At 42.6% G+C, this 22166-nt stretch overlaps 2 protein-coding genes across 21 annotated transcripts in view; one reads left to right on the top strand and one right to left on the bottom strand.

Moving 5' to 3' along the window:
- Positions 1-22166, bottom strand: part of LOC130293498 (taste receptor type 1 member 2-like) — a 261468-nt gene that overhangs the window by 132058 nt on the left and 107244 nt on the right. The window contains exon 6 of one of the 18 annotated variants that reach the window (XR_008848224.1): positions 21921-22037. The exons of the other annotated variants lie outside the window; for them this stretch is intronic. The gene's annotated coding sequence lies outside the window, so the exon portion shown is untranslated. Of the gene's footprint in view, positions 1-21920; positions 22038-22166 lie in introns of those variants that run through there. 18 annotated transcript variants of the gene reach the window in all.
- Positions 1-22166, top strand: part of MIB2 (MIB E3 ubiquitin protein ligase 2) — a 105485-nt gene that overhangs the window by 73092 nt on the left and 10227 nt on the right. For all 3 annotated transcript variants that reach the window (XM_056542245.1, XM_056542243.1, XM_056542244.1), the window contains 6 exons: positions 235-383; positions 925-1081; positions 6691-6845; positions 19912-20038; positions 21225-21443; positions 21835-22013. In XM_056542245.1, the coding sequence (XP_056398220.1) occupies positions 235-383; positions 925-1081; positions 6691-6845; positions 19912-20038; positions 21225-21443; positions 21835-22013 (986 nt within the window). The remainder of the gene's footprint in view (positions 1-234; positions 384-924; positions 1082-6690; positions 6846-19911; positions 20039-21224; positions 21444-21834; positions 22014-22166) is intronic.

The raw sequence follows: 22166 nt of genomic DNA, 5'->3' as shown, positions 1-22166 counted from the left end.
GAAGTTTCAAGCACATTACACTTTGGCCCACATCAGAGCAAGAAAAGAAGTCACTGTGTCACCCTTGGCCAGAGTCCCCTCCAGCTGATACTTGGCAAAAGCTGGACAGTAGTTTATTGGAAAGGTTCATATTACAATATCTGGCAAGGGTTAAAAGAGAACCGAATCTTATTCAGAGGTCTCGTTCTATGACAAAACTCTTGTAAGGTTCATGATTCTTTTTTTCCATGGTAGGTGGATATAAGGAATGAAGGCAGAACAGCCCTACAGGTTGCATCCCACTTGGGACACTTGGAGGTGGTGAAGGTCTTGCTTCAAGCCAATGCAAACATTGACCTTAAGGATGACGAAGGGGATTCTGCTTTACATTATGCTGCTTTTGGGTAAGAGTGATGAATGGATGTCTTAAGCCTCCCCATAGCTATATAACACACCTGCTTTGTGGCATTGGCATAAGTGAAATATAAACTATAATTTAGAAGAAACTTTAGTATTTAGCATCATCATAGAAAGCATACATAGGACTATCTGTAGATTGAACTATAGATAAACTTTTACGCACGGTGGGCATAGTGCCTATCGTATTTATATAGCCCATACACCCTTGTCTCAGAGAACTCTAGGACCGTGCTAGGCAGCCCACTACATTGTGAGGACACCTAAAAACTAAGTTCAAGGGTCTCACAATATATATTTCATCCACTAATGGTCCAGTCCCATGCTCCCAAAGGAAAAGGACAGCCTCCATGGCTTCCCCAGAAATGGCACAGCCCATTGCCCCTAAAAACAGTGAAAACATACTTTGCAGAACAGTCGTGCGCACAAGGAGGAACTGTGGTCTGCAGACTTCCAGATGTCACCAGTGTTGGGGGAAGTATACAATTCTAATATTTTGGCTCCTTAACATTTGCCATTCCTCCACAGAAACCAGGCTGCTGTCGTCAGAGTTTTATTGGCCAAGGGAGCCAATGCAGAACTCATCAACAATGCCAAGTGCTCTGCCCTGTACATTGCCGTCAATAAAGGCTTTACAGAAGTGACGCAAGTCTTATGTATTCCTAATTCTGCCATAAATATGCAGGTGAGGTATTTCTTCTTGGGTTGGTGTGAATTGTGTTTATGGTAGATAAGCTTTTAATGAACAAAAAAAATAAGGTGTTTGGTGTGAAATGAGTGCATATTTATTACTCTATGTGTAAATTATCCAACCCCAATGGAAGTTGCTGTTCCCTATAGTTTCGGAGATGAATTTTTACCACAACGTGCACTCCACTGATGAAAATTTTCCCGAAGATGGATTATTCTGGTGCAGTTGTTTACAGGGGTTGTCCTACAGTCCATATTTATCACCTATGGCTCAGTTGGTTTTAAAAGCCCCTTAGTCACAGGGGAAGGTTTACTAATACTGTCTCGGCCCTATTACATGGGATTGAATAGGTTGATAATGGCCCAGTGTAATAGGGCCAGTGATCAGTGTTCCTTACTCAGGATCACGTCAAAAGCTGTATGCTCATTGATCAGCTGATCGCATGCTTTTGTTGAGTTTAAAAATCACTGTTCATCAGTTACACATCACCCTGTGTAACAGGACATATGTGGCCAAGGATTGACAGAAGTAAAGGGTTGCACAAAGGATCCATTGATTCCCCCCCCCCCCCCTTCCTGCCCAATACTGAGCAATGTAATAGGCTCAGTAAACGAGAGCTGATCTAGTAGACCAGTGCTAATTTTTGGCTGGGGTTGGACTATGTAACGCAGCGCAACCTCTTAGGTCTCCTCCACACTGCGGACACTCCGCTGCTTATATCCACTTGCAGCAGAGTCCTATTGTTTTTAATGGGATTCTGCTGCAATGTTTAGACTGCGGAATAACCACACTGGAATTCCACCCACGGAAAGAACGTCTGCCCAAAGAATGAACATGTTCATTCTTTGGACAGAATTATGCCGAACTGCATTTCCGTCATTGAAACGGTGCACACCTGTGCAGTCCTACCACCAACAATTTTAGCAGAGCCATCCGCAAGCGAACATTCAGCTAGGGGAACTCCACCTACAAAATGTATGCAGTGTGAACGAGGCCTTAGGCAGCACTTAGTCCAGTTAAAAATGTGGCACATCTATCAGGATAAATGTGGCACATCTTTAGACGGTCTAGTGCAAGTTTAGCCCAACTATTGGCTTACTTTAACCTCTTAAGGACCCAGGGCGTATGGATACGCCCTCACACCCTGGGCCTTAAGGACCCAGGGCGTATCCATACGCCCTGGCGTTTTCTGGTCCCTGCCGCGCGCCGGGCAGAGATCTGAACTGGATGCCTGCTGAAATCCTTCAGCAAGCATCCAGGGCAAATGCCGAGGGGGGCCATGTAGGAAATGTAGGGAAATCGCCCTTGCGATCTGCGGCGATACCGGGCTGATCGGGTCTCTGGGACCCGACCGCCCGGTAATTTTGCATGATCCCGGCTGTCACAGACAGCCAGGACCATGCTAATGTATAGGAGCGAGGTGGCAAGCCGGCCACCTCCTTCTATACCCTGCGATCTGTCGGTTAGTTAACCGACCAATCGCAGGTGGGGGGGGCGATTACTTCCTCCCGTCCTGCCCAGCTCCTGAAAGTCCGGAGAGGACGGGAGGAAGACCGGAGGACGCAGCGGGGGACGGGGGAGTGCAGGGGACCAGGACCGGCCCCGGTACTTACCTCGTCCCTGAAGACCCGGATCCCAGCGATGAAGACGGCGGCGGCAACAGGTGAGTTGATCTTCAGCCGCGGTCGGGCCCTTTACAGCAATGCACATCGCCGTAAAGCGACATGCATTGCTGTAATGGGACCCTGTAAACTACAACTCCCAGCATGCCCAGACAGCCCTCAGTATGCCCTTACTGTCCAGGCATGCTGGGAGTTGTAGTTCTGTAACATCTGGTCATTCAGATGTTGCAGAACTACAACTCCCAGCAGGCCTGGACAGTTTTGGCATACTGGGAGTTGTAGTTTTGCAACATCTAGAAGGGCACAGATTGGGAACCACTGTATTAGTGGTCTGCAAACTGTAGTCCTCCAGATGTTGCAAAACTACAACTCCAAGCATGCTGGGAATTGTAGTTCGGCAACATCTGGCTCTAAATATGTTGCCGAACTACTACTCCCAGCATGCCTGAGAATGTTTGGGAGTTGGGGTTTTGCAACAGCTGGAGGCACACTGGTTGGGAAACATTGTCTGTTTCCTAACTCAGTGTTTCCCAACCCGTGTGCCTCCAGCTGTTGCAAAACTATAACTACCAGCATGCACTGATAGACTGTGCATGCTGGGAGTTGTAGTTTTGCAACAGCTGGAGGTCCCCCCCTGTGAATGTACAGGTTACACTCACATGGGCAGGGGGCTTACAGTGAGTATCAGGCCGCAAGTTTGCGATGCTGCAAATTTTGCGCTGCAGCTCAAACTCGCAGCGGGAAACTCGCTGTAAACCCCCCCCCCCCCCCCCCCCGCCCGTGTGACTGTACCCTAAAAACACTACACTACACTAACACAAAATAAAATAAAAAGTAAAAAACACTACATATACACATACCCCTACACAGCCCCCCTCCCCAATAAAAATGAAAAACGTCTGGTACGCCACTGTTTCCAAAATGGAGCCTCAAGCTGTTGCAAAACAACAACTCCCAGTATTGCTGGACAGCCGTTGACTGTCCAAGCATGCTGGGAGTTTTGCAACAGCTGGAGGCACCCTGTTTTGGAATCACTGGCGTAGAATACCCCTATGTCCACCCCTATGCAAATCCCTAATTTAGGCCTCAAATGCGCATGGCGCTCTCACTTTGGAGCCCTGTTGTATTTCAAGGCAACAATTTAGGGTTACATATGGGGTATCTCCGTACTCGGGAGAAATTGTGTTACAAATTTTGGGGGGCTTTTTCTCCTTTCACCCCTTATGAAAATGTGAAGTTGGGGTCTACACCATCATGTTAGTGTAAAAAAATAAATTGTTTACACTAACATGCTGGTGTTGCCCTATACTTTTCATTTTGACAAGAGGTAAAAGGGGAAAAAAGCCCCCCAAAATTTGTAATGCAATTTCTCCCGAGTACGGAGATACCCCATATGTGGGCGTAAAGTCCTCTGGGGGCGCACAACAAGGCCCAGAAGGGAGAGTGCGCCATGTACATTTGAGGTGATTTGCACAGGGGTGGCTGATTGTTACAGCGGTTTTGACAAACGCAAAAAAAAAAAAAAAACACATTTGACCCCATTTCGGAAACTACACCCCTCACGGAATGTAATGAGGGGTGCAGTGAGAATTTACACCCCACTGGTGTCTGACAGATCTTTGGAACAGTGGGCTGTGCAAATTAAAAATGTTGTACAGACCACTGTTCCAAAGATCTGACAGACACCAGTGGGGGTAAATGCTCACTGTACCCCTTGTTACGTTCCTCAAGGGGTCTAGTTTCCAAAATGGTATGTCATGTGGGGGTTATTTTGCTGTCCTGGCACCATAGGGGCTTCCTAAATGCGACATGCCCCCCGAGCAAAATTTGCTCTCAAAAAGCCAAATATGACTCCTTCTCTTCTGAGCATTGTAGTTCGCCCGTAGTGCACTTCAGGTCAACTTATGGGGTACCTCCATACTCAGAAGAGATGGGGTTTCAAATTTTGGGGGGTATTTTTTGCTATTAACCCTTGCAAAAATTTGAAATTTTGGGGGAAACACCCATTTTTGTGAATTTTTTTTTTTCACATATGCAAAAGTCGTGAAACCCCTGTGGGGTATTAAGGCTCACTTTATTCCTTGTTACGTTCCTCAAGGGGTCTAGTTTCCAAAATGGTATGTCATGTGGGGGTTATTTTGCTGTCCTGGCACCATAGGGGCTTCCTAAATGTGACATGCCCCCGAGCAAAATTTGCTCTCAAAAAGCCAAATATGACTCCTTCTCTTCTGAGCATTGTAGCTCGCCCGTAGTGCACTTCAGGCCAACTTATGGGGCACCTTCATACTCAGAAGAGATGGGGTTACAAATTTTGGGGGGTATTTTCTGCTATTAACCCTTGCAAAAATGTGAAATTTGGGGGGAAACACACATTTTAGTGAAATTTTTTTTTTTTTTTTTACATATGCAAAAGTCGTGAAACACATGTGGGTTATTAAGGCTCACTTAATTCCTTGTTACGTTCCTCAAGGGGTCTTGTTTCCAAAATGGTATGGCATGTGTTTTTTTTTTTTTTTTTTTTTGCTGTTCTGGCACCATAGGGGCTTCCTAAATGCAACATGCCCCCCAAAAACCATTTCAGAAAAACGTACTCTCCAAAATCCCCTTGTCACTCCTTCGGTTCTGAGCCCTCTACTGCACCCGCCGAACACTATGAGGTATATGCTTACTCGAGAGAAATTGGGCTACAAATATAAGTATACATTTTCTCCTTTTACCCCTCGTAAAAATTCAAAAATTGGGTCTACAAGAACATGCGAGTGTAAAAAATGAAGATTGTGAATTTTCTCCTTCACTTTCCTGCTATTCCTGTGAAACACCTAAAGGGTTAAAAGGCTGGCCGAATATCATTTTGTATACTTTGGGGGGTGCAGTTTTTATAATGGAGTCATTTGTGGGGTATTTCTAATATGAAGACCCTTCAAATCCACTTCAAACCTGAACTGGTCCCTGAAAAATGGTGAGTTTGGAAATTTTGTGAAAAATTGGAAAATTGCTGCTGAACTTTGAAGCCCTCTGGTGTCTTCCAAAAGTAAAAACTTGTCAATTTTATGATGCAAACATAAAGTAGACATATTGTATATGTGAAAAAAAAATTTAAATATTTTGAATATCCATTTTCCTTACAAGCAGAGAGCTTCAAAGTTAGAAAAATTCTAAATTTTCTAATTTTTCATAACATTTTCAAATTTTTCACCAAGAAAGGATGCAAGTTACAAAATGTTTTTACCACTATGTTAAAGTAGAATATGTCACGAAAAAAACTATCTCTGAATCAGAATGATAACTAAAAGCATTCCAGAGTTATTAATGTTTAAAGTGACAGTGGTCAGATGTGCAAAAAATGGCCGGGTCCTAAGGTGTAAAATGGCTGGGTCCTTAAGAGGTTAAAACAAAATGTTATGCAAGAATTGTGGAATAATTTTTGGTTTGTTTTTTAAATCATGTGCCAGTCACAGCTTTTTCTACTGAGCCACACCTTATTTAAAGCAAGACTAAGAAGTGTTTAAAACACATAATAAATGTGGGGCAATCTCGTAAACCAGTTTTTGGCAGAAATGACACCAAAATTTATAATAGTAAATCCTTCATACTGAATGGAGTGGCAGGGAGCATACACAAGAGTCATTCCATTGAAACTCATGATTGGGCGACTCGTGGCCCCCTTTCTAGTGATCAGTTGGGGTCTAGTGGTCAGACTTTAGTTATCTATCCTGTAGAGTATGGAAAAATCCCATTAATTTAGCCTCTCGCCTCTTTTGGCTTTTAAAATGTGCATCACACAAAAGCTTTTGAGAAATCTTATCGCCTTCACACCAGGTTATAATTCCCGATACAACCTTGTCGGCCTTCATACAGCGATTGAGAATAGGGGTGGTGTACAAGGTATAGGGCAGGTCCAAATACCATATATATATGAAGCAGTATTAATCTCCCAGTAACAATACAGAATAGTGTGTAACTTGCTGTCCGTGTTTCTAGGACTTACATGGGGATACTCCGCTTCACTATGCTATCACCGCGGATTATAAAAGCATCATTGAGATCCTTACTGACATACCGAACATTGATTTTACCATCCAGAATCAGCAAGGCTTTAATCTTCTACATCATTCAGCTCTGAAAGGAAATGTCTTGTAAGTCTGTGTTTTTGTATCTTTTTATCCTCCTCTTCATCCCACAAAAGAACACGCTGCAATGACACTTTACTGATTTAAGGAAATCATGTGGGTCTTGTATTGACAAGACGGATTACCTGAGGTGTTTGCTGAAAAGATCTTAAAGGGGTACTCCGCTGCTCAGCGTTTGGAACAAACTGTTCCGAACGCTGGAGCCGGTGCCGGGAGCTCGTGACGTCATAGTCCCACTCCCTCATTACATCACGCCCTGCCCCCTCAATGCAAGTCTATGGGAGGGGGCGTAACCACCGTCAGGCCCCCTCCCATGGACTTGCATTGAGGGGGCCGGCATGACATCATGAGGGGGCAGGCTATGACGTCACGAGCTGCCGGCTCCAGCATTCGGAACAGTTTGTTCCAAATGCTGAGCAGCGGAGTACCCCTTTAACACCTATTTATACATAAGTGTTGCTCAGGCATGCTCATCTGCCCAATCTGACAGTGGGTGTGGAGAAATGCAATGCTTGGCAGTCCGGTTGCTAAAACAACTGTCCAACACCCAGCGAGTATCATGCACAGATTCTATTCTAATGGGACGATACCCAACCCTGGTGCGCAATGTGCAGCTGAATATGTCCACAACATTGTCTGATTTGGGCAGGAGAGTAAGCCTAGGCAAGTGCATTGCAGTTACAGTGACCCTGTCACTTTAAAAAGTTTTGATCGCCATACGGAGGCAGAAGAAGTGCAAAGCTAGTTGCCCCTATCCCAGTCTTACTCATCACTGCACAGGACAGACTCTATAGTAAATCTATGGAGCCCATACTGTGCAACTATGAGTGCACTTTTTCTGCCTCATTCTAGGGATCGTGAGGGTCTTTTCACCGAAACCCTCATTGTTAAAAAAAAAAAAACACGTATGACATGTCTAAGGCTGCATTCACATCTCATTTTTGCAATACGGTTCCCGTATGAGTTTTTTGTAAAAAACAAAAAACAAAAAACGTATGTCTCAAAACCGGACTGTACCGTATACAACCGTATATACCTCTGTACGGTTTTAAACCGTAGACGGTTTGAAAACGGATGTCCGGTTGCATAGGGTTTAATCCGTTTTTTCAAAATGAATACGGTTTTATGTTTGTGCTTAATTAAATAAAGTTCTTCTTGTTCTATTTGTGGGAAGAACACTGCGCACGTGCAAACTGCAAAACCGTATTGTGCAAACTGGATGGAACCGTACGCACGTACGGTTCCCATTGACCACCATTTAAAAAGAATAAACGTATACGGGTTGTATTTGGTTTTTCACCCGGACATAAAACCGTAGTAGACTGCGGTTTTGTGTACGGGAAAAAAAACAGATAAAACCGTAAATGATGCAAAACAGGCACAACCGGATGCTACGGTTGGCATACGGTTTTCTATGAAATGTTTATACATACGGTTTGCAATACGGTTCCGCACGGTTTTTACACTGAAACCGGATACGGGAACCGTATTGCAAAAACGAGATGTGAATGCAGCCTAAGAGATGTGTCAAAAGTTTTAAAGTGACAGAAACACTTTAAAGGGGTTGTCTGGTTTCCAATGATAAATTCAGGCCGGTTTCACTTGAAAATGTAATATTGATTTCAAGAGTCCACAAGCAATAAGGGGGTAGAGAAGAGACAAGTGCATATAAACATCATTTCCTAGGTACCCTATATGTGTATGGACCCTCAAATAGTAAGATTTCTATATTTTAGAGCAGTGGTCTCCAACCTGCGGACCTTCAGATGTTGCAAAACTACAACTCCCAGCATGCACGGACAGCCAACGGCTGTCCGGGCATGCTGGGAGTTGTAGTTTTGCAACATCTAGAGGTCCGCAGGTTGAAGACCACTGTTTTAGAGCATTTAATAAAAAGAGTGGCCTTGCAACAATGTCTTTTCAGAGAGCCAGGATTGTGAATAGTCTTTGACGTGTTTCCAGCATTCCCACATATGGTTGTGTCCAAAACATAGAAATATCATCTTTCCCTTTTACGCAACATGTTATTTTTAAGCCACAAAGAGAACACATAGCTATATATGGCAGCCTGGTAAATTCCACTGAGAAGAAAATCTGGTGGTTCGCACATGGGGTAATATTGCAGCAGGTTATAGTTTCAGTATATTAAAGGGTACCTCTCATCAAATAAACTTTTGATATATTTTAGATTAATGAATGTTGAATAACTTTCCAATAGCATGTTAATGAAAAATATGCTTCTTTCTATTGTATTTTTCCCGATCAGTCCTGTCAGCAAGCATTTCTGACTCATGCTGGAGTCCTAAACACTCAGAGCTGCCAGCCTGCTTTGTTCACAGCCAAACAGGCTGTGAACAAAGCAGACTGGCAGCTCTGAGTGTTCTCCTTTGTGAACAAAGCAGACTGGCAGCTCGTAGTGTTTAGGACTCCAGCATGAGTCTGAAATGCTTGCTGCCAGGACTGGTAGGGAGACCCCTAGTGGTCATTTCTTCAAAGTGGAAAATGAAATAGAAAGAAGCATATTTTTTAATAACATGCAATCGTAAAGTTATTCTGCATACATTAATCTATAATATATCAAAAGTTTTTTTGATGAGAGGTACCCTTTAAAGTTATGGACTGGCAGCCATATAGTTTACATTCCAAATCTACTTGAATTCTATTATATGTTAGAGATCTTTCTGTCTTAGCGACAGCAGATTTTTGCAGATATTTATATATATGCAGATATTTATATAAAAAATCAGTTCCATTCATCTTGATGGGATTATTTTAGTGACCAATACATTGAATTCTGCAAGTCCTATTCACATGAATGGGACAGGAGCAGAACTTTTAGCAACACATCTGTCGTGTGAATTTACAGGGATTTTCGTCAGGACGTGATGGTCTTTTACAGGTATTTGGAACTGCAGATTCAATGACCCAAACTGACGGCATTTAGATCCCTATAATGCTGTTGGTTCAGGACATTCTACCGTTATGCAGGCACAAAAATTCCCTTATGTGAAACTGTCCTAGGGCAGTGTTGTGTGACCTGTGGCTTTTCAGCTATTGTAAAACTACAAATCCCAGTATGTCCTGACAGCCATCAGCTAACATGGCATCATAGAAAATCTTTCTAATTCTGGGTGAGGCTTATGGGCACTGTCAGATACAAAAACTTTTGATATGTCTTAAAGCATGCAAACCCAATAGGTTTTGCAATTGCTGTCATTAGAACATTTTCAGTATTTCATACTGAGAAAGCCAGTCAAACAAATGCCCCCCTGCCTGCTTGGACACATACTAGTCCTGCTGTGTCCATGAGTCATCACCTATGTCATGGACACACTTCCTTGATTGACAGCTGTGAGCGCAGGGCTCACAGCTGGAGGAAAAATCCTCCCACTGTCAGCTTGTGTCCCCCTACTGTCAGTGAGGACAAGCTGGGAGTTGTAGTTTTGCTAATGCTGGGGGAGATGTGAGCAGACAGCATACTGAGGGAGGGGGCGGAGACCTGCACAGTGAGGCCACGCCTCCTCCCTTTGAGAGGAATTCAGACTAGTGAACTAGATTAAAAGTATAATTAAAAAAATTACGGTGATAGACACATAAAAATGAGATGTACATGGTCAGGATTAGGTACTGAGTGATATATTTAAAAAAATGTTTTTTTGATGGATCTTACGGGTACGCTTTAATGTGTCACTGTCACTTACAAGAAAACTTTTGAGACATCATAGAAACATACGAAGAGTTTTGATCGGTCAGACCCCCACTGATCACTAGAGACAGGAGAAGTGCTCAGCTAAGTGCTTCTCTTTCAGTCTTGCAGAATACGATGGGCTTCATATACCTTCTATAGAATCTGTCTCTTGCAACAAGCAGAGAGAAGTGCTTTGCCGAGCACATCTCCTGGCCAGTCTAGCAAATTGAAAAGAAAACTGAAATTTAGCAATTTTGGGGCCGTTTCATTTTTTACGCAGTGCAAATTTACGGTAAAACTGACAGGTTCTTTTTATTCTGTGAGTCTGTACTTATAAAACGATACCCATGATTACATACTTTTCTATTATTATACTGCTTTAACAAAAAAAAAAACTCGAACTTTTTAGCAAAATAAATGTTTAAAATTCCCCTATTCTGCCTCCCTATAACTTTCCTACTCTTCTGTATATAGGGCTGTATGAAGGCTCATTTTATGCCCTTACCACTTTTGCAAATATGTGACTTAATGATCACCTTTTTTTCTGCCATGTATTGTGATCAAAAATCAGCAATTTTGGACTTTTGTATTTTTTAACGATTACGTAAGTATGGACATTTACACACGCAACAATACCAAATATGTTTGTTTATTTTTTGTAAAATGGAAAAAAAAGTTAAACCATACAACCGGATCCCAGTAATCGGCCCTAAAGCAGGTAAGCAGAGCCCCTACAGTCCTCTTGACTCATCGGATCCCCGCAGTCACGCTGCGGATGATCTGAGTCTGACAAAGCCCACCTAATGCTTCAGATGCCATAATTAGTGTTAATAACAGCATCTGAAGGGTTAATGGTGGGAATCACCATTATTTCTGATGTCCCCCATTAGCAGCCATTTCTCTGATGTGACCCATGGTCTATGAAGCAAATGCAGCTTCTGCGCTTGCTTCATAGTCTGGATTCCTCTTAGGATGTACATGTATGTCCTGGTGCACCAAGTACCAGGCAGTCAGGGCATTCAGGTTTGTCCAGAGTCTTCTAGGAGTTACAAATACTCAATATTTACGGTGCTGACCCCTCTTTTTCAAGATTTCTGCAATTGTTCTTGTTCAGCTTGTGGGCAAAATCCTGACTGATGGCAACCCATTCTAGCCAATGTATTGCCTAAAATATATTGATAAGCATCCAATAGAAAAATGAATGTCGGCACTCACCAATCTTCCATATATATTTCTTCTTTATTTGCAATACTCACATATTACTCAAGACTGGACGATGGACTTTGGGGGGGGGGGGATGCTTATGTGTATTGCTGAACTTGCAGTCAGAGCACCACTTCATATTCCAATACATATTTGCTGTTGTTTGATCGGAAGCGAAGTACGGGTCCAGGTGGATTGCAGTGCCAGATTAGTATCTACGTCTGCCTAAAATATATTGGTATGCAAAGTTTCCTGGCCACGGACCCAAAATTAAAATGTCTTGTTCACCAAGCCACTTAGTTTTCACTTTTGCCTTGTGATATGGTTCTTCCTCATTCTGGAAAAAGCATTGCTCATCACTAAATTGCTCCTGGATCAATGGGAGAAGTTGCTTTTGGAGGATGTTTAGATACCATTCTTTATTTATGGCAGTGTTCTTAGGCAAAATTGTAAGTGAGTCAAATCACTTACAAATCACTTGAATGGTCTTAGGAGACTTTACTGTAGACATCACACAGGACTCATGTTAGCGCTTACCTTTTCTTCTCCAGACAATCATTCTTCCAGATGCCCCAAACAGTGTGAAGGATCAAGGAGGCTTCAGGATGAACGCCGGCTCCACGAGCGCGCAGGATAAACTCAGAGGGAACAAAATAAAATCAAAGGTAGTTTAATCCCAAGATAAAACGCGTTTCACTGCAAGTTTGTAGCTTCATCAGGCATGCCTGATGAAGCTGCAAACTTGCAGTGAAACGCGTTGCGTCTTGGGATTAAACTACCTTTGATTTTATATTGTTCCCTCTGAGTTTATCCTGCGCCTCGTGGAGCCGGCGTTCATCCTGAAGCCTCCTTGATCCCTCAATACTACTCAGCCGGAGGGCAGGGGATAGCTCTGCTACTTATGTGCCTACCATTGTTGTGTATGTTGGTACACAACTACATGGGGTGAGCGGCTTTCATGCCTCGGTTGTTTTATTCATTTCTATCTCTTTTATCACACCAAGGAGTGCTCTTTTCTCATTTATAGACCAAACAGTGTGAAGGCTGCTTCATCAGAGAAAATAGCTTTACCCCAATCCTCTGCAGTCCAATCCCTGTACTTCCCAGAGAATGTCAGTCTGTTTTTGCTGCCCTTCTTGACACCAGACTATTCCAGAAGCCTTGGCCTTACTGTGTGTGGTGCAGATACCCTGACACCTGCTGGCTGCCATTACTGAGCAGACTCTACACTGATGCTGGACAAATCTTGTAGCTAAAACCTCTTGAGAAGATGGTCCCGGCATTTGCTGGCCTTTCTTGGGCACCCTGAAGCTTTCTTCGCAGCTATTTAACCTCTCTCCTTGAAGTTCTTGATGGCCCATAAATAGCGGATTAATTGACAATCTTACAGACAGGGCATCACCGCGATCGGTAATGTCCTGTATTAGCCGCGGGTCCCCGCCGTTGATGGCCGCAGGGACCGCTGCGATAGGGGTGTATTCGCCGTATAAGACGCACCGACTTTTCCCCCCAGTCTTGGGGAAGAAAAAGTGCGTCTTATACGTCTTATATCAGTGATGTGTCCCTAGGTGGCAGAGGACCCTTTGTGTCCCCATAGGTACCAAGGCTAAGATGCTGCTATCTCTGCACCTCCTGACCAAACAATATTGGTTTCTTCCAGTATTCAAGAGTCTTGTGGAAACTCAAATGACCCAAAGTTTCACTCTTTCCAGTTATTTTATATTGAATTAATCCCTCAGTAAACATGAGCGGCAAGGATTTTGGACTCAGTATTACAGAAGCTAATCCAAGCACAATGTTTATGTAAGGGGAAGCCTGCTGGATTGTGAGTGGGTTTACACATGTTTGTGTTTGCATGGTACATAAATACAATAGCAACCACCTCCAGGCAAGTAAAATACCAGGTCGATTCCAATTCTTTTGCCAGTTAGAGGATGGACATTGCACCAAAAAAATAAGCCCCTGGAAATCATGAGTAAGCCATTCACATCCTCCAAATGAAGTTAATAGATTGCATTTTACAGGCCTCGCTGCTCATATTATGTTAGTCATTTTATTTTTGGTTTTCTTTTTAATCTACCGTACTTCATAATTTTCATAGTTTATTTCCATAGTTTTTTCTTCCTAAGTAGAGGCAGAATATTCACTTGGAGGGGGGGGGGGGGGGGTTTGCGTCACCCCAGTCAATCCCATTTTTTTTTTCAAGTTCCTTCTAAGAAGCCAATTGAGGGAAGGCGTCTTACTACGTACATAACACTTAATGGATGCCTGTGCTGTCCACGGTTACGATTAGATATGAGCAAACTCATTTGGCACAAATTTCCCAAAATTTCAGTGACTCTGCGAATCCACAACTTTCTAGATTTGTTTTGGTGTAATCTCTCAAAATGGTGGAGACTACTATCCCCTACACAACCGCATATCTCCTGCCTGGTCTATCATGCTCCATGCTGTACTACTACTACTACTATCCCTACATAGCCACACATTTCCTGGAGTGTCCATCAAGTTCCCTGCTATACTACTACTACTATCCCTACATAGCCACACATCTCCTGGAGTGTCCATCAAGTTCCCTGCTATACTGCTACTACTTCTAGCCCTATGCAGCTGCATATCTCCTGCACTGTCCATCCTGTCTATAATGGTCCAACCTGTCTATAATGTACTCTTACTACTACTAAGAGCTGTGAGAGCCCAACTCATCCATCTAATTGGGATATTGTAAGCAGGTGCCTTTAGTTTGTACGAATGAAAAGTAATACACATATACCACCCATTTATAAGGTATGTGCACCTTTAAGTAGTTCTATATAGCAGAAGACTGATGGCTATATCATTCTCTACTGTGCACCGTATCTCTGATGGAGTATAATAGTATATGTTAGAGATTTGGACCCTTAGCTCTACCACTCAGACTTTGGTTCTGTCTTGGTTCTGACACATCTTTTACACTTCAAGAGATCCTTAAATCAAAAGTCCAGTCCTGAGCCTCTATAGGTGATACTTGCTTCTTTATTTTCCTGAGATTTTGCTGCTTGGTTGATTTTTAGATCAGCTCCTTGGATTGGCACTGTGATCAGTGACTACGGTTTGGCTACAGTGCCTACAGAGAGTCTGCGGTAGTTTAAGTCATGCCTCCTGTCTCTTCATTGGTTCATGATGCTGCAGCGGCTGTATGGACAATGTACCCCTTCTGTTAAGCTGATAGAAGGGGCCCCTGCTTTGTCTACTAGGCGCAGGGCCATGCAGTGTGTTTGAACTATGGCTGGTAATGCAGCACACTCCAGATCAGTCTCATTCAGGGGAATAATACTTAACTGCAGTACCAGCCTCAGTCATAACAAAATGTATGGTCTATGGCTGGAAAACCATGAAGTGGGAGGGTGTCTGCTGGACTGCTATGAGCAATATATGGCATATATATCTTATCCTCATTAAAGGGGTACTACCGTGGAAAACTTTTTTTTTTTAATCCACTGGTGCCAGAAAGTTAAACAGATTTGTAAATCACTTCTATTAAAAAAAAATCTTAATCCTTCCAGTACTTTTTAGGGGCTGTATACTACAGAGGAAATGTTTATATTTTTGGATTTCTCTTATGTCACGACCATAGTGCTCTCTGCTGACCTCTGCTGTCCATTTTAGGAACTGTCCAGAGCAGGAGAAAATCCCCATAGCAAACATTTGCTGCTCTGGACAGTTCCTAAAATGGACAGCAGAGGTCAGCAGAGAGCACTGCGGTCATGACATCAGAGAAATCCAAAAAGATAAACATTTCCTCTGTAGTATACAGCCCCTAAATAGTACTAGAAGGATGAAGATTTTTTTAATAGAAGTAATTTACAAATCTGCAAAAGTAGTGGATTGTCAGCTCACCCGGTCACCGCACGGCAAGAAAGTCCTCCAAGTTTAGAAGAAAGCAGGTGTATTCCAGCGTATGAGAAACTTCACCTTTATTTTCATCACATTAAAAACATGAACATGGAGAGACTTCAGTAAGACAGACGATTAAAATCCTAGGAGTAAGCGCCAAGCATGACACGTTTCAGGTCATGTGACCTTTCATCAGATGCATCTATTTACAGTTAACTGTTTCTTGGGGAAAAGGACTCTTTTTTTTTTTTTCCCACTAATTTTGGACAACCCCTTAAATGACGTGCCATATTTGTATCTGGGTCAGTGAACCATAAGAAGGTCACTAAATATGAGAATTTCTAAGTGAAGCTGGAATCACATCAGTCAGCCCCGCACACATCTGCTCATTTCGGGAGCAAGTCAGCGGATACAGCGTCATGCAGCGTGACGCACGATAATGTCTCAGCAATGCAACAGGCACCATATTGACTTAAGCATTAGTAATATGATGGAGGAGGCCTACACTCATAGTCCCTGGCTTTACAAGTGAATACTTTGGTTGTGAAATCTTACTTTTTTTCATCAATTCTTCCATAACCTATTTTGCAATCCTGTTCACAAATAACCTCAGCAGCTGCTTTCAGTCAATAGAGGAATTGCAGAATAGTGTCTATTCTGCACATATAAGACAATCTAAATCCGTGTGTATTGAACATGTACCTTGAAATTAATAGGAAAGCGAGGCCATCTTATTTTATAGTTGCAATACTTTACTATAGGGAGTAACATACATTCAGCCATAATGTAAATTAATGTTAGACAAATATTACTTTTTAAAAAGGCTTGCACTGCATATATTGCCGAGCGTACCGCTCACCAGTATGGGACCCTGATGTCCGATGTAAGGAGGTCTGTGCTATCGGCAATATATGCAGTGCAAGCCTTTTTAAAAAGTAATATTTGTCTTACATTAATTTACATTATAATGACATAGCACCATAACCTTTGCCATCTATAGGGTGCCTGACATATGGTAGTGTTACTGATGTTAATATAATGGACTATTAACCCCTTAAGGACTCAGCCCATTTTGGCCTTAAGGACTCAGACAATTTAATTTTTACGTTTTCGTTTTTTCCTCCTCGCCTTCTAAAAATCATAACTCTCTTATATTTTCATCGCCAGACTAGTATGAGGGCTTGTTTTTTGCATGACCAGTTGTCCATCGTAATGACATAACTCATTATATCATAAAATGTATGGCGCAACCAAAAAACACTATTTTTGTGGGGAAATTAAAAAGAAAAATGCAATTTTGCTAATTTTGGAAGGTTTCGTTTTCACGCCGTACAATTTATGGTAAAAATGACGTGTGTTCTTTATTCTGAGGGTCAATACGATTAAAATGATACCCATTATTACATACTTTTATATTATTGTTGTGCTTAAAAAAAATCACAAACTTTTTAACCAAATTAGTACGTTTATAATCCCTTTATTTTGATGACCTATAACTTTTTTATTTTTCCGTATAAGCGGCGGTATGGGGGCTCATTTTTTGCGCCATGATCTGTACTTTTTTTTTTTGATACCACATTTGCATATAAAAAACTTTTAATACATTTTTTATAATTTTTTTTTTTTATTAAATGTATTAAAAAAGTAGCAATTTTGGACCTTTTTTTTTTTTTTTTTTTTTTTACGTTCACGCCGTTCACCGTACGGCTATCATTAACATTTTATTTTAATAGTTCGGACATTTACGCAATTTTTTACGCTTTTTGGGGGGTAAAATAGGAAAAAACGGACGTTTTACTTTTTTATTGGGGGAGTGGATTTTTCACATTTTTTTTACTTTTACATTTGTTTACATTTTTTTTTAAACTTAAATAGTCCCCATAGGGGACCATTCATAGCAATACCATGATTGCTAATACTGATCTGTTCTATGTATAGGACATAGAACAGATCAGTGTTATCGGCGATCTTCTGCTCTGGTCTGCTTGATCTCAGACCAGAGCAGAAGACGCCGGGAGCCGGAAGGAGGAAGGTGAGGGGACCTCCGTGCGGCGTTCTGAATGATCGGATCCCCGCAGCAGCGCTGCAGGCGATCCGATCATTCATTGAAATTGCGTACTGCCACAGATGCCGGGATCTGTATTGATCCCGGCATCTGAAGGGTTAATGGCGGACGCCCGCGAGATCGCGGGCGTCGGCCATTGCCGGCGGGTCCCTGGCTGCGATCAGCAGCCGGGATCAGCCACGCATGACCCGGGCATCGCTCCGATGCCCTCGGTTATGCACAGGACGTAAATGTACGTCCTGGTGGGTTAAGTACCATCGCACCAGGACGTACATTTACGTCCTGCGTAAAGTTAAACAGATTTGTAAATTACTTCTATTAAAAAAATCTTAATCCTTTCAGTACTTATGAGCTTCTGAAGTTAAAGTTGTTCTTTTCTGTCTAAGTGCGCTCTGATGACATGTGTCTCGGGAACCACCCAGTTTAGAAGCAAATCCCCATAGCAAACCTCTTCTAAACTGGGCGGTTCCCGAGACACGTGTCATCAGAGAGCACTTAGACAGAAAAGAACAACCTTAACTTCAGAAGCTCATAAGTACTGAAAGGATTAAGATTTTTTAATAGAAGTAATTTACAAATCTGTTTAACTTTCTGGAGCCAGTGGATATATTAAAAAAAAGTTTTTTCCTGGATAACCCCTTTAAGGAGTCGATCATTTTTACAGCAATAGTGAAGATTTGTCTGCACCAAAGTATCTTTCTGTTCAGGCAGGATACCTGCTACTATATACAATTTATCCTAAACAGGGACCACACAAGAAAGAGGCGAATTGAGTTATTAAGCAAATGAAAGACTCTCTCTTTTGGCAACAACATATAAACAACATAAACATTTTTTCTTTCAGTATTTGAGGGAAATTCAAGCTGCATATGAGATATTGATTCTCTATACTAGTGGTCCTATTAATTTATCTACTAACTTCCATTCATGTTTTGTTAGAAGCAGATGATAAGACAAATCTATTAGTGGATATCCATAGTGTCATTACTGACTTTTTAAAAAAGAGTTTCTATTTTATCTATTGTGTTTTTTGAGTCAGCCACAAGGGCCCTGTGATCTGTCGGGGGGGGGGGGGTGGGGGGGGGGGGGGTGTATGGAGTGGGTATGTACATAGGTAATTATAGGATAGGTATCCTTGGGCTTCTATGGTGTTAATGAATAATATGGACAGACATAGGGTAATAAATAGAAACCTGAATTGTATATCTTTGTTTTGTTCTGTATAACTGTTTGGTATGTAATTTTGTCTGTTCTGTTTTGTGATAAAAATGAAAAGAGATAGTCTTGATTCTAGTCGGTATATATTCTCTTCTCTGATCTGTATATCAGTTTATTTATTACAGTCTTGTAGTGTGGTTGATACTGATCAAAATGATATTTACCGTGTCCCGGACAGTCCAGCCGTTCCACCTTTTATATTGCTTTTTCTTCATATGTAAATTAGGTCCTTGGGGCATGGGTGGAGCTACAGCCGGAGCTCTGGGAACCCCTACGTCATCTTCAGCCAGGCGGGTGTTCCACCCGGCTCATCCATATGCATCATCCCCCTCCCTGCTCTACGCGGTAGGTTTACTGTACAGCGCATGCTCTGCTTCAGCCTGAAAGCGGCGCATGCACTGTAGAGTAAACCAGCAGCGCAAGGAGAGAGGGGGATTATGCATATGGATGAGTGGGTCAGTGCAAGGAGAGAGGGGGATTATGCATATGGATGAGCCGGGAGCAACCGCCCAGCCAAAGATGACATAGGGGTGCCCGGAGCTCTGGCTGTAGCTCCGCCCATGCCCCAAGGACCTCATTTACATATGAAGAAAAAGCTAAATAACTGCGGAACCCTGGAGGGTTAGGGACACGGTAAGTATCATTTTGATCAGTATCACCTGCACTACAAGCCTGTATGACAGGTTAGTGCGGGTGATACTGATGACAGATTTCCTTTTAAATATCTGTTAATCTCTGAACGCCAATACTTTTAGCCTTTTTAGTTACATATTATTGTGTCAATGGGGGAATAGGTGACAGATTGGCTAGTTCAATCTACAGGTGCCCATTGGCATAAGTCCCAGTTTCAGCTGCCATTTATCCTAAAAGTATGCCGCAGATTTGTAAAAAATCCTGGCTAGTTGAACAAATACTAAGCCCTCACTGTAGTTCTGTCATTCTGTTGCTAAACCATGAAGATTAGGACAATCTACCATCCAACCTCAATACTGTGGAAATAAGTGTCGCTGTCTCTTCCCCAGAGCTGTAAGAAAAATCCTGCACAGGGCTCGACAGCTGGTGGACTCGAAGAAGGAAGACGGATTCACAGCGCTGCATCTGGCCACACTTAACAACCACCAAGAAGTCGTGGACATCTTAATAAAAGAGGTAAACTATGTTACCCATGCTCTTTGTGCTGCTGTGGTTCACATAGATGTTTCTTCTCTGACGTGTTGGTAAGGCTGAGTTCACATTGCTGTTGATCTCTGCTAAAGAAACCTCCATTGCTCAAACCATTAAAAGGACGAGTTGAGTGGAGAAAAAGTTCAACTTCTCTAAAATACTGGACACCTGACGGACCCATTTAACTTGGTGTCCATTGTGCAAATAGTCTGGTTCTGCACCGAACAGACCCTAAAAGAGATGGAGCTCAACGGCAGTGTGAAAATAGCCTTAGAGGTGTTATAAGAGATTGATGGAGGTTTGATATTTGCTTTCTGGTCTCAAAAACATGGATTATCATTACCATGACTTTGCATGCAGCATGAAGAGCTGGAAAACCCACAGATTGTAAAGTAACCCAGTACTTTTTATTTATTTTTTTTAGTAGAAAGATTAACTGGGTTTACATAAAATTGCAAATTCAAGTAATCCCACTATAATTATACAAAGCTGCCAGAGCGTCACCATAAAATATAGTACAGGTCCCAGAAGATCGGATGCAGCAGATGTCTCGGAGTTGTACATTTGTTTTACTATATGAAGTGGTGCAGCAGACTGTCTTATTCCATTCAGAGGCATTAAAGGGTTACTCCACCCCTAGACATCTTATCCCCTATCCAAAGGATAGGGGATAAGATGTCTGATCGTGGGGGGTCCCACCACTGACGGCTGTCACGCCCCCTCCCATAGACTTGCGTTGAGGGGGCGGGGTGTGACGTCACACGGGGCGGAGTCTTTACGTCACGATCTTCCGTCCCCGTGGTTGGGAGCCCGAACCTCCAGCTCTTCCGGAAGCAGATACGGTGGGTGCTGCATGCTATATTGTGGGGGTCCCCAGCGGCGGGACCCCCGCGATCAGACATCTTATCCCCTATCCTTTGGATAGGGGATAAGATGTCTAGGGGTGGAGTACCCCTTTAAGTAAAAAAAAAAAAAAAAAAAAGGCATATCATGCAATTTTGTTTTTGTTTGTTGGTTTGTTTTTACAATAGGAGCATCCATTTGTCAGAGAATCCTTCCCATGTATACCTCTGGTGAAAAGACAGCGTAAAAAACCCTAAGGAGCCTGTAACATGACATTACTGTATTCTATTGTAGATCTTTTATGTATCTGTTATGTGTCACTTCTCAGGGTCGCTGTGATGTCAATCTCAGGAACAACAGAAACCAAACTCCTCTGCATCTAGCGGTGACACACGGTCACATCAACCTTGTGCAGCTGCTGGTATCCGAAGGGGCAGATGTGAACGCAGAGGATGAAGATGGTGACACACCAATGCACATAGTGCTTGTCCAGCAGCACCTCTCATGTCTGGAACCAGAGGGCAATGGCTCGGCTATTCTTGCCAAGGTAAAAGAGATTACAGTGCTCTTACAAGATAGTAAGGATAGGGATTCACAGTGACCTGCTCTAAGCAATGAATTGGGAAATGAGGGGGGGGGATAACTGGCAACTTGCGACAATATCAAGTACCATATTTCTGTTGTATCATAAGTCCAGCACTTGGTGCATACTTTTTCCCACCATAAGGAAACATTGATGTTGCTCGCAAATGACTTTCATGCAGTTACGTCACTGTGGCTCGCCTTAGAGTCCTCTCCTAAACAGGTTGTTATGTGAATGACTGAATGTGTTAGGGTTTTCATGTATGTCGGACCAGCAATGTCTACACCTTCAGGACACTTTTTCCCATTTTAATGTGACCGAATAAATAAAATGTAAATTTTTTTTATGTTATCAGCTGCAGGCTACTGGTTTGCTTGGAAATGTGGAACTAAATGTCAGCGCAGCAATCGCCTGCTTTCTGGCATTGTCAGGTGCAGACATTAATTATGCCAATCACCGCGGGAAGTCACCTGTGGACCTGATCATCGATGGAAGGATAGCACATCTTGTGAAGAGCTTCTCTCAGAAATTCAGGTACGTCACACAGAGATGCCCCTTCTAGGTGGAGGTAAAACACAAACAGCGAGCATACAGTCCGTCATGGTAGGCGGGAAAGATCTTCAACTGGCTTAGACATTTTTCTTTGTGGATTCCTCTAGGGTAGTGTTTACCAACCTTTGGCTCCCC

Source organism: Hyla sarda, chromosome 10 (genome assembly GCF_029499605.1).
Source record: "Hyla sarda isolate aHylSar1 chromosome 10, aHylSar1.hap1, whole genome shotgun sequence".
Lineage (NCBI taxonomy): Eukaryota > Metazoa > Chordata > Amphibia > Anura > Hylidae > Hyla > Hyla sarda.
This window is presented reverse-complemented; position numbering and strand designations above follow the sequence as displayed.